General features: G+C 42.5%; 2 protein-coding genes across 2 annotated transcripts in view; both read right to left on the bottom strand.

The window, feature by feature from the left end:
- Positions 1-12,689, bottom strand: part of LOC139417187 (hepatocyte growth factor activator-like) — a 20,337-nt gene extending 7,648 nt beyond the window's left edge. The window contains exons 1-7 of the mRNA XM_071166431.1: positions 12,314-12,689; positions 12,095-12,158; positions 11,293-11,386; positions 7,701-7,774; positions 7,271-7,414; positions 6,811-6,942; positions 5,789-5,899 (exon numbers count right to left, since the gene is read on the bottom strand). Of these exons, the coding sequence (XP_071022532.1) occupies positions 5,789-5,899; positions 6,811-6,942; positions 7,271-7,414; positions 7,701-7,774; positions 11,293-11,386; positions 12,095-12,158; positions 12,314-12,367 (673 nt within the window). The 5' untranslated portion in view covers positions 12,368-12,689. The remainder of the gene's footprint in view (positions 1-5,788; positions 5,900-6,810; positions 6,943-7,270; positions 7,415-7,700; positions 7,775-11,292; positions 11,387-12,094; positions 12,159-12,313) is intronic.
- Positions 12,690-14,274: 1,585 nt separating this feature from the next.
- LOC139416135 (regulator of G-protein signaling 12-like) overlaps positions 14,275-16,468 on the bottom strand; it is a 74,755-nt gene continuing 72,561 nt past the window's right edge. The window contains exon 18 of the mRNA XM_071164458.1: positions 14,275-14,727. Coding sequence (XP_071020559.1) covers positions 14,405-14,727 — 323 coding nt within the window. The 3' untranslated portion in view covers positions 14,275-14,404. The remainder of the gene's footprint in view (positions 14,728-16,468) is intronic.

The raw sequence follows: 16,468 nt of genomic DNA, 5'->3' as shown, positions 1-16,468 counted from the left end.
CTAGTGCTACTACTACTACTACTAGTAGTGCTACTACTACTACTACTAGTGCTACTACTACTACTACTAGTACTACTACTACTACTACTAGTGCTACTACTACTACTACTACTACTAATAAGAATAAGAATAATCCTACTGACACTTCTACCAGTAGTGCTACTACTGCTACTACTACAGCTACTACTACTACTAGTGCTACTACTACTACTACTAGTGCTACTACTACTACTACTAGTGCTACTACTACTACAACTACTACTACTACTAGTGCTACTGCTACTACTACTAGTGCTACTACTACTACTACTGGTGCTACTACTACTACTACTGGTGCTACTACTACTACTACTAGTGCTACTACTTCTACTACTAGTGCTACTACTACTACTACTAGTGTGACTACTACTACTACTAGTGCTACTACTTCTACTACTACTAGTGCTACTACTTCTACTACTAGTGCTACTACTACTACTACTAGTGCTACTACTACTACTACTAGTGCTACTACTACTACTACTACTAGTGCTACTACTTCTACTACTACTGCTACTATTACTACTACTACTACTACCACTAGTGCTACTATTACTACTAGTACTACTACCACTAGTGCTACTACTACTACTACTACTACTACTGCTGCTACTACTACTACTACTGCTACTGCTACTACTACTACTACTAGTGCTACTACTACTACTACTACTAGTGCTACTACTACTTTTACTAGTACCTACTACTACTACTACTAGTGCTACTACTACTACTAGTAGTAGTGCTACTTCTACTGCTGCTGCTACTACTACTACTAGTGCTACTACGACTACTACTACTGCTGCTGCTACTACTACTACTACTACTACTACTAGTGCTACTACTACTACTACTACTACTACTAGTGCTACTACTACTACTACTAGTGCTACTACTACTACTACTAGTGCTACTACTTCTACTACTAGTGCTACTGCTACTACTACTACTGCTACTACTAGTGCTAATACTACTACTACTACTACTACTACTGCTACTACTAATAATAATAATAATCCTACTGACACTTCTACTAGTAGTGCTACTACTGCTACTACTACTACTGCTACTACTACTACTAGTGCTACTACTACTACTACTAGTGCTACTACTACTACTACTGGTGCTACTACTACTACTACTGGTGCTACTACTACTACTACTAGTGCTACTACTTCTACTACTAGTGCTACTACTACTACTACTAGTGCGACTACTACTACTAGTGCTACTACTACTACTACTAGTAGTGCTACTACTACTACTACTAGTGCTACTACTACTACTACTAGTACTACTACTACTACTACTAGTGCTACTACTACTACTACTACTACTAATAAGAATAAGAATAATCCTACTGACACTTCTACCAGTAGTGCTACTACTGCTACTACTACAGCTACTACTACTACTAGTGCTACTACTACTACTACTAGTGCTACTACTACTACTACTAGTGCTACTACTACTACAACTACTACTACTACTAGTGCTACTGCTACTACTACTACTACTTGTGCTACTACTACTACTACAACTACTACTACTACTAGTGCTACTACTACTACCTACTACCCAGAAGTTCAGAATTGCATACAATTTGCCACCCAACAATTAACATTAACAAAAGTGGTGAAATAGTGGTTGGCCAAAGAATGTGCTTTCTGTGCATACTCATGGCATCATGACATCGATATAACAGAGCCAAGTTGTCCCAGTCACTACAGAAGCATTTGGCAAACCTTGACATGTTGATTCTGAGTGACTCATACTTCCTCTCATCTAACCTATTCTCTTCAAACAGCAGGCTACATGTGTCAAGATACTATCCTGACTTTCTACTGAAACAGTACCTATGTAAAGTTAACATTCTCTTCTGGCACAGGGAAGGTAAGTGCAGTACATTTCCAAGAAGCTTATTTTTCATCCCTAACGCAGACATTTTTTTTAATTAAAAAAGTGATGCTTTTTAATTAAGTTTGCAGAGTGCTTTTGAATGTTACGGAGGCGTCGTGTCATGGGGTTGTCATAGTTCTGTGAAAGCGGAGAACAACATTTTTGGAGGGAACATAAAGAGAGAGGATGTTCTATTCTACTTAAATGAGAAGCAGCTGCTGGTGGGATTCAAAATGCTGTCAAACTCTTCATAGCTCATAACAATACAGTAAACGTTTTAAGGGAGAAGAAATTGAAGACTGCCAAATGCATATTTCACCGTTGATTAAAAACAAAGCCCCTCACGGATCAGAGAGACTCGCCGAGCTCTATAATTTGAAGCAGGTTCATTGGAGACATGTAACTCAACACTGTTTTTTTTTTTTAAGTAAGCTTTATCCACAAAGGTATAATCAATCGATCCGTTAAATGAAGTCCTATAACAAGGTTATTCCTTGTGATATGACAAGACCAGAGTTCTTTTTTCAAGAATTTGGACACGCGGCTCACACCTGAAAATATTTGATCAAGTGGCTTGCGGCTCTTTTCACGCTGGGAAGAACTAACCTTCCAGCGTAGCGCCTAAAAAACCCGCTGCTTTTGCGATGCCCCATTATAGCACTTTCAGGCCCGTAGCTACATACAGTGCCTTGCGAAAGTATTCGGCCCCCTTGAACTTTGCGACCTTTTGCCACATTTCAGGCTTCAAACATAAAGATATAAAACTGTATTTTTTTGTGAAGAATCAACAACAAGTGGGACACAATCATGAAGTGGAACGACATTTATTGGATATTTCAAACTTTTTTAACAAATCAAAAACTGAAGAATTGGGCGTGCAAAATTATTCAGCCCCTTTACTTTCAGTGCAGCAAACTCTCTCCAGAAGTTCAGTGAGGATCTCTGAATGATCCAATGTTGACCTAAATGACTAATGATGATAAATACAATCCACCTGTGTGTAATCAAGTCTCCGTATAAATGCACCTGCACTGTGATAGTCTCAGAGGTCCGTTAAAAGCGCAGAGAGCATCATGAAGAACAAGGAACACACCAGGCAGGTCCGAGATACTGTTGTGAAGAAGTTTAAAGCCGGATTTGGATACAAAAAGATTTCCCAAGCTTTAAACATCCCAAGGAGCACTGTGCAAGCGATACTATTGAAATGGAAGGAGTATCAGACCACTGCAAATCTAGCAAGACCTGGCCGTCCCTCTAAACTTTCAGCTCATACAAGGAGAAGACTGATCAGAGATGCAGCCAAGAGGCCCATGATCACTCTGGATGAACTGCAGAGATCTACAGCTGAGGTGGGAGACTCTGTCCATAGGACAACAATCAGTCGTATATTGCACAAATCTGGCCTTTATGGAAGAGTGGCAAGAAGAAAGCCATTTCTTAAAGATATCCATAAAAAGTGTCGTTTAAAGTTTGCCACAAGCCACCTGGGAGACACACCAAACATGTGGAAGAAGGTGCTCTGGTCAGATTAAACCAAAATTGAACTTTTTGGCAACAATGCAAAACGTTATGTTTGGCGTAAAAGCAACACAGCTCATCACCCTGAACACACCATACCCACTGCCAAACATGGTGGTGGCAGCATCATGGTTTGGGCCTGCTTTTCTTCAGCAGGGACAGGGAAGATGGTTAAAATTGATGGGAAGATGGATGGAGCCAAATACAGGACCATTCTGGAAGAAAACCTGATGGAGTCTGCAAAAGACCTGAGACTGGGACGGAGATTTGTCTTCCAACAAGACAATGATCCAAAACATAAAGCAAAATCTACAATGGAATGGTTCAAAAATAAACATATCCAGGTGTTAGAATGGCCAAGTCAAAGTCCAGACCTGAATCCAATCGAGAATCTGTGGAAAGAACTGAAAACTGCTGTTCACAAATGCTCTCCATCCAACCTCACTGAGCTCGAGCTGTTTTGCAAGGAGGAATGGGAAAAAATGTCAGTCTCTCGATGTGCAAAACTGATAGAGACATACCCCAAGCGACTTACAGCTGTAATCACAGCAAAAGGTGGAGCTACAAAGTATTAACTTAAGGGGGCTGAATAATTTTGCACGCCCAATTTTTCAGTTTTTGATTTGTTAAAAAAGTTTGAAATATCCAATAAATGTCGTTCCACTTCATGATTGTGTCCCACTTGTTGTTGATTCTTCACAAAAAAATACAGTTTTATATCTTTATGTTTGAAGCCTGAAATGTGGCAAAAGGTCGCAAAGTTCAAGGGGGCCGAATACTTTCGCAAGGCACTGTATGAGGACACCATTTTTTCAAGGAACTCAGTCTCAATTTACTGTTGAGAATTAGAACGGTAGAATACAAAAGGTGCCATTTTGAAACTTGGTAGTGCATCAGCAGTTTTCCTCTTCTTATGTCACTCACTGAGTCACTCAATTTCTCCCATAGTCAGTAAAACATTTCTAGATTGGTAAATTAGTCCAGCCAGCTATCTAAACTTGTAGTAATCATGGCCGAAATTACCGACCAAGCACGCGGCCCATGCCCACGTGGGGCCCTGCATTGATCATTGATCATCCTTTTCTGTCTGTACCAGGTAGAATTACCATATCAGCATCAAGACCAGACAGACAGGGGAAGGTGAATGACCATATTACCATCAAGGCCAGACAAAGGGGAAGGTGATTGACCATATTACCATCAAGGCCAGACAAAGGGGAAGGTGATTGACCATATCACCAAGGCCAGACAAAGGGGAAGGTGATTGACCATATCACCAAGGCCAGACAAAGGGGAAGGTGAATGACCATATCACCAAGGCCAGACAAAGGGGAAGGTGAATGACCATATCACCAAGGCCAGACAAAGGGGAAGGTGATTGACCATATCACCAAGGCCAGACAAAGGGGAAGGTGATTGACCATATCACCAAGGCCAGACAAAGGGGAAGGTGAATGACCATATTACCATCAAGGCCAGACAAAGGGGAAGGTGATTGACCATATCACCAAGGCCAGACAAAGGGGAAGGTGATTGACCATATCACCAAGGCCAGACAAAGGGGAAGGTGAATGACCATATCACCAAGGCCAGACAAAGGGGAAGGTGAATGACCATATCACCAAGGCCAGACAAAGGGGAAGGTGATTGACCATATCACCAAGGCCAGACAAAGGGGAAGGTGATTGACCATATCACCAAGGCCAGACAAAGGGGAAGGTGAATGACCATATTACCATCAAGGCCAGACAAATTGAGGGAGGTGGATGATAGTGGTGAGATAGTGCTGGCATGACAGGCATGACAGGCATGAAGCATAGACTTCAGCTTTTGTTTTGGGTTGCCAGATTGGTTGTCAATAAAGACGTAGAAATAAAGAAAGGAAGACAACCTAATGCTGGACACACGCCTGCAGTAGGAGATTTCCCCCAAGCCCCTGAGGGGGACGAACTCCACGGCAGAAAGCGGGCACCAGAGACAGTGGTGCCCACCACGCCACGGTAAGTCTGTGCCCTTGTCGTCATAGCACTCCACCTCCGGAGCTGAACAACAAGAGATGTGGGGGATAAGACAGTATACCATGTATATCACAGTTTCCTGTGTTTAAGTGTTATGAGAGTGTGTGCGTGTCTATCTGTTTACCTTATTTATATTGGACTATCTAAATGTTTGTAGTCACAGAGCAGAATAAACATCATAAAATGTCTTCTCTATCCCAGTGTATGACCTCTGGCTAAGACCAGTAATGCTAAACTACAGCTATGCTAAGCTAGGCTAACCTAGCAATGTAAATCGAACAGTGACTGTGTTAGCATGTAGCAGTTGGACTCACCAATGCTACAGTAGGGTCCACTGTAGCCAGGCCTGCAGGCACACACCTCCTCCCTGGTGGCTGTGATGAGTCGGCACGTACCATCGTTCTCACAGGGGTTCTCACTGCAGACTGAGGACAGTTACACACATCAGGTATAATACAGTATGACAAACCACAGCACTGGGATCAGTTCCAACCACCTTTATCCTGCCTCCCGCTACTGCATGATAAACACAGGAGCTGTTCTTGCATCAGTGATTAAAGCGTGTTAACTTTGATCAAAACACACAAGCATTAGATTACCCACGTAGTCGAGCACTTACGGTTCAGGGTTGCAAAAGTAGAATGGAAGAAATGCTTTCACAAACACAGACACCGGTCGGTGTACAGTAGTTGACTGATTTTGTTCTTGGAGTGGCCATGTGGGGGCAGTATGAGTGGGAATAGCATATATAACAGGCTGGGGAGGTGGGGTGCAGGAAATGGTAGCACTAAATCAAATCTGTTTGCAGAACCTTGTAAAAATCCTAATACCATTACAAAACAAAACAGGTTTGGTTCAAGGGGCTCTCCAAAGTGTCTTTTCAACACCCATCAAACGTCCACCGTAGAGACGAAAGCACCTTTATCTTTTGGCTGAGAGGTTTCTCTCACGCGTTCTGAGGGGCCTCAAAAGGAGAGTGGGAGTTCAGAGGGTTTCTCAAGGCCTGGTAGGCTCGCCCGAACCACCCCCAACCATTAAGGCATTGAGAATACAGTGAGATGCCTGGCAACACAGTCGAGGCTAGAGATCTGATCATCCAAAAGGTGTGGGAGATTGAGGAATGTTGGGATGGGAAGATTTTCAACTAGAGAAGCCCTCATACTCCAAAGGTTTTAGGGGGCCCTCAACTCAGGGGCCCATTCAGGGACCAATTTCTAAGCCAAGGGACAGCACCTCATCAACTCTTAAGGTTCCACTCTCATTTTCAACAACAACAAAAAAGCACAGAGTGGCTGAAGCTAAAGTAACAAAGGATCTGAGTAAGAATGTATTTTACCAGTATAGCGGACTCTCTCACAGGAGATCTCCCCGTCCACACATGTGCACCGTTCCACGTTACGAAGGTAGATCCTTCCCCATGATTTTCCAATGTCGTAATATCTCAGGTGTATGGTTTCATAACACTTCCCTGACAAAGGGGAGAATAGAGAGATCAAAGGTAGTTGGGTGAAACGTGAGAAGAGGAGGAAGTGAACATGTCAATGAGGAGTTAGGGGGGTATGTTTTGTGGAAGGGGTTTGGCATTGTGAAGAGCAAGATAAGGGTTAATGCACTAAAGGTACTTCTCAAAAGGGAAAACAGTTTCTCTACCACCCCACACTTTGTCATACCGCAATGAGAAATAAAACCCCATTGACATTTGACTCTAACCTAAAAATGTATAATTGGTTTAGTTTAATTGAAACTGCTTTGAAACACAAGTCCATATAGAAAGTATGATACTGGAAGTTACTCACTCTGATCACAGTGCCTCCCAGTGAAGCTCTCTGGACAGGAGCACTCGAAGGAGCGTCTGCGGGGGACCAGAGTGCAGATGCCGCCATTTTGACATGGATTCACCTGACAAGGGTCTGTGAATCTGCGTGATGAGTGGACGAACACTAAAACACAACAACTGAGAACATTAGTGAAAACATTAGAAAGAAACAGCATGCTACCTCAGTAACATCAGAATAAAGTATTTACCAACTTTGGTGTGTTTAATTTGAACACTGTTAGACAATTGGATGGAAACCTAGCTAGTGATTAAAAAAGATTATGTTTATGCATGCCACTACCGTAAATAGCAGGAAATGTATCTTTAAGATCGTATAAATACACAGAGACAACATAGACTTTGTAGATCATGAGGTCTTGTCCACAGATTCTACAAGAATGACCTCTCACCAATGGGTTGAGTGTTCGCAGGTGCACAGTATCCCCAGAGAAAGTCCCGATCAAAGTTGTGCGTCAGAGAACACCTATGATGCGGAAATAAAAACATTCCTGTAGCTCACATGCAACAGTTTCAACCTGGCCATTGAGATCAAGGAGTCAGATAGCAAATCAACAGCACATTGAACACGATCAGTCACCTGACTAAGAACCATAAGGATACTCCGCAGAAACCTGCATATCTCCAGTAAGTACAAGAAGTGGGTTTGAAACTGATACCATACTTATTAACTGTCTTTCATAATAGTTGAGGAGCCCTGCACTTTCATCCTTTTGGGACCAAATACACAGTATACACAGTAAATACAGTAACTACACCCAATACACCAAACCAAAAGACTTGGCTTTCAAAATCCCTTGAGAAACTAATGGAGAAACTTTGAGATCAAAGTGACTCTCAAGCTGGGATCCCAGTGGCTGAGTTCATAAGCAGACACACACACACACGCACACACACACACACACACACACACACACACACACACACACACACACACACACACACACACACACACACACACACACACACACACACACACACACACACACACACACACACACACACACACACATATACAGACACCTACACAACCATGTATACATATATACACACACACACACACCCTCGAAAACCCTCAGAGTTTAAGATGAGCCAGCACTGAGCACTTGCTGTTACTTGAGGACTGAGTGGGAGAGGGCAAGAGCATGATTCATATTGAATTACATCCTAGTTGTTCATACTTGCAGACGCCAACCAGCCCTGTCATAGCATGAGTGGATTTACTCTGCAGCTGCAGCGCAGTCACACAGATGACTTTGTCATAGCACTCCCTATCCAACAGCTCTGTGGTTATGAGACACAGATCTGTGGTCTAGTTGTTTTCACAAGAAGGCAGTGAGGCATCTTGCTGTGTCACAATTTGTGGAAAGTAAATAGTTAGTTCTGAGACATGAAACAGTCATTACTATAAACCATTAACTCAAACCTGGGTTATAAAACCTGCGCAACCGTGTCATAAACATGTTATAACATGACATTAGCATTTATGACAGTTTTTGGCGAATAAATTAGCAGTGCTGACTAGCGTTGGCATATGAAGCCATTTAGGATAGCCCAATTAGGTTGTGGAAGTTTGCATACAGTCACCTCATTACTTTTTAGGGCAATACCACATGGATTAATGAGGACTATAATTAAGTTTAAGTCTTTATATTTACTGTAGTAATATAGGGTCTTGAGACAGTCACAGTGCAAATGCATGTCTCAATGAATGTCTGTTAGTGGTTAGTATGTCTGTCAGTGGTTACGTTTTCAAATCATGTTGTATTCGTCACATGCTTCGAAAACAACAGGTGTGGACTTACAGTGAAATGCTTACTTACGGGCCCTTCCCGACAATGAAGAGAGAAAGAACATACCGAAATAATATAAAAGTTATAACACGTGATATTAAAGGTAATAATAGATACACATTGAGAAACGATAACTTGGCTATATACAAGGGGCACCAGTACTGAGTCGATGTGCAGGGGTACGAGGTAATTGAGGTAGACATGTACATATAACTAAGAATAAAATGACTAGGCAACAGGATAGATAATAAACAGTAACAGTCACGTATGTGATTAGTCAAAGAAGTTAGTGCAAAAAGGGTCAATGCAGATAGTCCGGGTAGCTATTTGGTCAACTCTTTAACTAACTATATAGCAGTCTTATGGCTTGGAGGTAGAAGCTGTTCAGGGTCCTGTTGGTTCCAGACTTGGTGCATGGGTATCGTTTGCTGTGCGGTAGCAGAGAGAACAGTCTATGACCATTTTTAGGGCCTTCCTCTGGAAACCGCCTGGTATAGAGGTCCTGGATGGCAGGGAGCTCAGCCCCAGTGATATACTGGGCCGTACACACTACCCGCTGTAGCGCCTTGCGGGTCGGATGCCAAGCAGTTGCCATACCAAGCGGTGATGCAGCCAGTCAAGATGCTCTCAATGGTGCAGCTGTAGAACCTTTTGAGGATCTGCGGGCACATGGCAAATCTTTTCAGCCTCCTGAGGGGGAAGAGGCGTCGTGGTCTCTTCATGCATGTGCTGGTGTGTTTAGACCATGACAGATGCTTAGAGATGTGGACACGGCATGGCTTTCACGTGGCTCTCGTGTGTGTGTGTGCGTGGGTGTCTCACCTCACCAATCTATGACTGGGAAACTTCTTTGTGTGTACAAGAGTGAGGTACACTGCATGGCCAAAACTATGTGGACACCTGCTCATCGAACATCTCATTCTAAAATCATGGGCATTAATATGGAGTTGGTCCCCCCTTCGCTGCTATAACAGCCTCCACTCTTCTGGGAAGGCTTTCCATTAGACGTTGGAACATTGCTTCCGGGACTTGCTTCCATTCAGCCACAAGAGCATTAGTGAGGTCGGGCACTGATGTTGGGAGATTAGGCCTGGCTCGCAGTGGCCATTCCAATTCATCCCAAAGGTGTTTGATGGGGTTGAGGTCAGGACTCAGTGCAGGCCAGTCAAGTTCTTCTACACCGATCTCAACAAAACATTTCTGTATGGAACTTGCTTTGTGCACAGCGGCATTGTCATGCTGAGACAGGAAAGGGCCTTCCCCAAACTGTTCCCACAAAGTTGGAAGCACAGAAGCGTCTAGAATGTTATTGTGTGCTGTAGCATTAATATTTCCCTTCACTGGAACTAAGGGGCCTAGGCCAAACCATAAAAAACAGCCCCAGACCATTATTTCTCCTCCACCAAACTTTGAGGTTGGCACTATGCATTCGGCAAGTAGCGTTCTTCTGGCATCTGCCACACCCAGATTCGGCCATTGGACTTCCAGATGGTGAAGTGTGACTCATCACTCACACAGAGTCCAATGGCGGCAAGCTTTTACACTACTTGGCATTGCGCATGGTGATATTAGGCTTGTGTGCAGCTGCTCGGCCATTGAAACCCATTACATGAATCTCCCGACGAACAGTTATTGAGCTGATGTTGCTTCCAGAGGCAGTTTGGAACTCCGTAGTGAGTGTTGCAACAAAGGACAGAGGATTTTTACACGCTATGCGCTTCAGCATTCGGTGGTCCCATTCTGTGAGCTTGTGTGGCCTACCATCTTGCGGCGGAGCCGTTGTTTCTCCAAGACGTTTTCACTTCACAATAACAGCCCTTACAATTGACCGGGGCAGGTCTAGCAGGGCAGAAATTTGACGAACTGACTTGTTGGAAAGGTGGCATCCTATATCCTATGACAGTGCCAAGTTGAAAGTCACTGAGCTCTGCAGTTCAGGCCATTCCACTGGCAATGTTTCTGTATGGAGATTGCATGGCAGTGTGCTCAATTTTATACACCTGAAATACCCAAAATCCACACATTTGAAGGGGTGTCCACATACTTTTGTATATATAGTGTATCTGAGTAATGGAAATGTGTGGCAGTGTTATGCTGAATGTGCGTGTGGTTGAAGTGGTTGTTTGTGTCTCTAAAACATTGGATACTAGAGTGACCAAGAGACACTTGAAATGGATGACACTGGACTCACCAAGAGCTGGAGAAGCTGATGGTGATACAGTGATGGTGAATGCTTCCTCCATGACGGAATGGGAATTTACATTCTTTCCCCTCTACTGTAAGGACTGGATCCACAGAAACAGGGGTAGATACATATGGTTATCAGTGAACATATTGTGAACATATTGTATTTTACACATATTCTAGTCATAAATTCCTCATTCTCCGCAAGAACATTTTTAAAAATCTGTATTTCATTAAGTTTACGGCACAAGATCAGTTCAACATCAATATTGAAAGTAGAAACAATACCAACCCTAAAACACTTTGCGGCAAAATAGAGGCCACTTGAATATGAGAAAGCAGGTGTTCTCCCATGGCTTGGGATCACAGCATATGATAGACAATTAATCTTTTGAGGTTGACAGTGGCTCCTGCCAGGACCCAATCAAGTTATATTACTAGGGAAGCACAGTAGAAGGGATGCATAGATCTCAGCACTATATCATTCCCCTAGACAGCCTAATCGTTGTTCTGTTATGAAAAGAGATTGTGTACCCTTGCCAACACAAGATGAATAATTCTGGATTCCAACTCCATCTACTAAAGAGGTCATTATCATTGAGTTCTTGACTGGTAAATTGGTTGATGGGCTGTATGGCACAGTTGTGTAAACATATTATACAAACAACATTTTATAAACAACATTGAAACAGGATAGTGAAGACTACGCACAAAACTGTAGTCAATTAAACAGGTAATGTATGTTGTTAATGTTAAGTAATGATAATAATGTTAATAGTAATGATAATAATATGAATAGTAATGATTACCTTTATGACTATTTCTGTTCACATTTCTTGCACTAAACGTTTCATATCTTGGGAGTACCATTCGCTGGAACCAAAGTGAAAACAGTATTAAAGTAATGTACGGTTAGTTTACTTTTTGGGGCAAATTATGCACGCCAAAATATGCCTATCCAAACGCAAACCGTGCACTTGTTGCGCTCTAGAATAACTGCTATAATTGCAAGAAATGGCTTCACTTACCGTTCGTACACTGAGGACATACGGTAGGAAAAGTAACACAAAGTATAGCATCATAATATTTTGGGTTATGTAGTCTCTGTTATCGTGCGCAAAAGTATTTGAAGTTGATTTCTTGAATCAGGTTCGTCAGATAAATGTCACGTTTTATCTGTCAATTCGAGAGAACTCAGCCTGCTTTTGGTCATGGAGAACGTGGGATATGCTGCAAGAGCGAGCCTGTTCCCTGCAAACTCTATTGAGTAAATCAAATGCGTCATTAGACCTACTTTTTGATTATGGCCATCACTCTACGCAAAACATCGAATTGCAACTAATTTCCCTTACGAGACGCCCACGATTAAACATGCAAGATCTTGAAAGTGCTGATCTTTGATGTAATGGAAAGTAACTTTTTGGAGGAGGTGGCGGGTGATGGTTTCGGATCCCTCCTCTCATAGCTTGGTAACCATGCATAAACATTCCAAGTGCTGCGTGCTGTGGCAAGAACACCCCCTGTCCCATAACCAAGCCTCTAATTTTCAAAGATTGCAGTAATTGAAATGCCTGCTATGGTAAACTACACTCGGAGATATATTATTCTTACTGACAAGACACGACTTCCTGACAAGACTGGTCTAAAATGGGTTTATAATGTGTGACTCGAAGAAATTGTTCACTTATAATTACTAATACTCTTAATAACTGACCACCGTTCTGACCAACTGGGCAAACAGATTTAAGAAGACAAAACACACTTGGGAGAATTCTGCAATGTGAATATCTTAAAGACCAATGACAATGGCTTTGACAGATCTATGTTTGGAGCTGGTTGGGTATCAAGGATTTGCATTCTTACAAATAATTTTTATTTCAAACTAAGTTAATCATTAAAGGGGCCATCTTGGATTGGTACATCCATTTTTGGACGTTTAAATGAATGATATATAGCCCCACTGATTCTTGAAGAACATAACTTATAAATGCCTCATGAGCTTTCGACTGGGCAGACACTGGCTCAATCAAGCTGTTTCCACATAATTTCAATGGAATTACGATGAACCAACATGGAATAGACGTTGAATTGACGTCTGTGCCCAGTGGGTTAGTTCTACTGTCATACCCCCATCAGTTGCGGTTGTTTAAATACCAGATTGAGCCTTTAATAAAATCCTTCAACGTGACTAACGACAGAGGCTTTCATTCTGGCATTACAAAGGTGGGAATGTTTATTGAGTGGAATTTGAACAACCAAACATCAAGCCAGACCATAATAGATCAAATGTACAGACATAAAGAGGCATCATATTTTGTTCACCATGAAACAGTGTACACTGAGTGTACAAAATATTAAGAACACCTGCAGTTCTTGACACAAACCTGGCACCTGGCACCTACTACCATGCCCCGTTCAAAGGCACTTAAATATTTTGTCTTACCCATCCACCCTCTGAATGGTACACATACACAATCCATGTCTCAATTGTCTCAAGGCTTAAAAATCATTCTTTAACCTGCATCATCCACTTCATCTACACTGATTGAAATGTATTGAACAAGTGACGTCAATAAGAGATCATAGCTTTCACCTGGATTCATCTGGTCAGTCTATTATTATGGAAAGAGCAGGTGTTCATGATGTTTTTTACACTCAGTGTGTGACCAGAATAATACAGTAACGTGCACTAGAATTGCAAGGAGTTTCTCATGTTCCTACATGTGTGAATCCTATAACCTACCTGAAAGAGGCTTAATTCTATAGCCCCTGTTTTACAGTACCTGTATTATCAGCATCCATCTAAAACAAGGTAGCTCCTAATACATTTCCAAACAATAGTTTATTACCAAATTGTTCATAAATTTTAACTGGCAATTATTTTCCTTTTCTTTACTTCTTGAAAATGTATACCTGCTAAACAGTACGGCATAGTCAGTGATGATCAATAATACAATATCTATCACCATACATGCATTATTATACATATACATCAGTTCTGGCATGAAAAACGAGAGTTTTTTACAGTAAAAGTCCCTTGTTCATCAAGTAAGTTCCTGTTTGAACAGACCATGAATCAAGCTTGGAAAGTGCTGGTGAGGGTTGGTCAGCCTCAGAGCTCACACAATGGTGGCCTTGTATATGTCAGTCTTGGAGTCTTTGTTCCCTTCTGATTGATCGTGGGTGTTGAGGGGCACCTGGGAGGTCTTCATTCGACTCTGGCACTGCCGGAGCTCAGCCGCGTACCCTTGGAAACTGACGCTGAGCTCCGAGTCCTCTCCATGGGTGATGGTGACCTCCCTCACCTTCTCCTCCTCCTCTTCCTCCAGGCACACTCCCTCCACGTCCATCACCTCCTGCAGTGCTGGCTGAGAGCGGAGTGCTCCAAGACACGGCGACCTCTTGTGGGAGCGGTCAAGAGCACATGCTCTTTGTCTTCTCTCTGGGTAGAGGGGAGTGATGGGAGAATCAGACACGTTTTAACCACAGTGGTCAAACAAATCAAAAGCCCAGCTACAGTGTATGGAGGAGAGTTACCAATCTATCATAGCATTGAGGCCTCAAACACAGCATGCATTGGTTAACATGTCAATGATATACTGATGGGTTACTACATAACACATGTTATGACTTGTCTACCACCTCCCTGGAAATGTACAAAGCCTTCCAGAGGATTTTATAATCTGTGTTATAATCAGTCTAAAGCAGTGACATAGGCCAGTGAAGGCCACCAGTTCTTTGTGTCTTGACCTACGCACTTTTTGGTGATAGAGGACAAAAACAGTGAACAGGGGAGGAGTAGCGGAAGGGTTAAGAAACCCTCTGGAATAGCTTTTTCCATCTCCATTATGATAGAGCTCTGACCCTTGAAATGCAGTACGTCCATTGAACTGATCTCAGAGCAGTGACCTGTGGGTGACAAAGCATCAGGCTCAGAGTATTTGGCTTGATGGCTTCTGGCCCCGGATCAGTTCAGAACATTGTGCCCTACGAGCTAACAAAATGAAACCATCTCAAACATCAAAAGCTCTATGCATGCCATTGGGTTCGCAGGGCGATCCACTTGGCTTCAAAATAACAAACTGTAACAGTTTAACTGATTGGTTATTTGTTAGATCAACTGTGTACTGTACTGTACTACTGTCTACACCAGGGCTCTCCAACCCTGTTCCTGAAGAGCTACCGTCCTGTAGGTTTTCGCTCCAACCCTAATCTAGCGCACCTGATTCTGATAATTATCTGGTTGATAAACTGAAACAGTTCAGTTAAAATTGAGGTTGGAGGGAAAACCTGCAGGAGGGTAGCTCTCCAGGAACATTGTTGGAGAGACCTGGTCTACACTCTTTGAAAAATCTAGAACCTAAAGTGGTTCTTTGGCTGTCCCCATAGGAGAACCCTTTGAAGAACCCTTTTGGTCCCAGGTAGAACCCTTTGGAGGTCCATGTAGAACCCTTTCCACAGAGGGTTCTACATGGAACCAAAAGCGTTCTACATGGAACCAAAAGGGGTTTTACATGGGACCAAAAACGGTTCTCTTATGGGGACTGCCGAAGAACCCTTTAGGGACCCTTTTTTCTAAGAGTGTAGACTTGTTGATGTCAACAAAACGTGGTGCTTGCCCACAAACTGAGCAGTGTTGCATTGATATGATGATACACTATTTAACAGGATTACATAATACAGAACTTTCTCAAAGGTGCATTTCTGGATCCAGATTAAAGTCTGTAGTCACAATGGAGCTGGATCACTATGACCGTTTCACATTTCTGTGCAGTTTTTAGCTGTATTCTTATCTTGACAAGTGTTTGACAAAATTGAATATCGCAATGGAGAAAGAATATCTGACCTGAAGCCGGTGTACATAATGAGACATCACATGAGTAGAGGAAAGGGTTGTTAGAGTGCATTGACTCATACAGTTCCTCCGCGACACTTCTCTATTATATTGAGGATGCGTGAGTCGAGAGAGGCCAAAGCTAACCCTGAGTGATAATTCTCCTCGTCCCTCCTGCACTCAGTGACCCTCAGCTTTTCAACAAGAGTTCTAAGTGATTCATACATAGCACTCCAACGCACACACCTTCTGACCTCCTACGTCTCTGATTCACAGTCAAAGCAGTTTTATTAACACAGCCTCCACAGCATTCCCTTGTCACAGCTGAACACACAAACAGAACCTCTTT

Source organism: Oncorhynchus clarkii, chromosome 9, assembly GCF_045791955.1.
Source record: "Oncorhynchus clarkii lewisi isolate Uvic-CL-2024 chromosome 9, UVic_Ocla_1.0, whole genome shotgun sequence".
Taxonomy (NCBI): Eukaryota; Metazoa; Chordata; class Actinopteri; order Salmoniformes; family Salmonidae; genus Oncorhynchus; species Oncorhynchus clarkii.
This window is presented reverse-complemented; position numbering and strand designations above follow the sequence as displayed.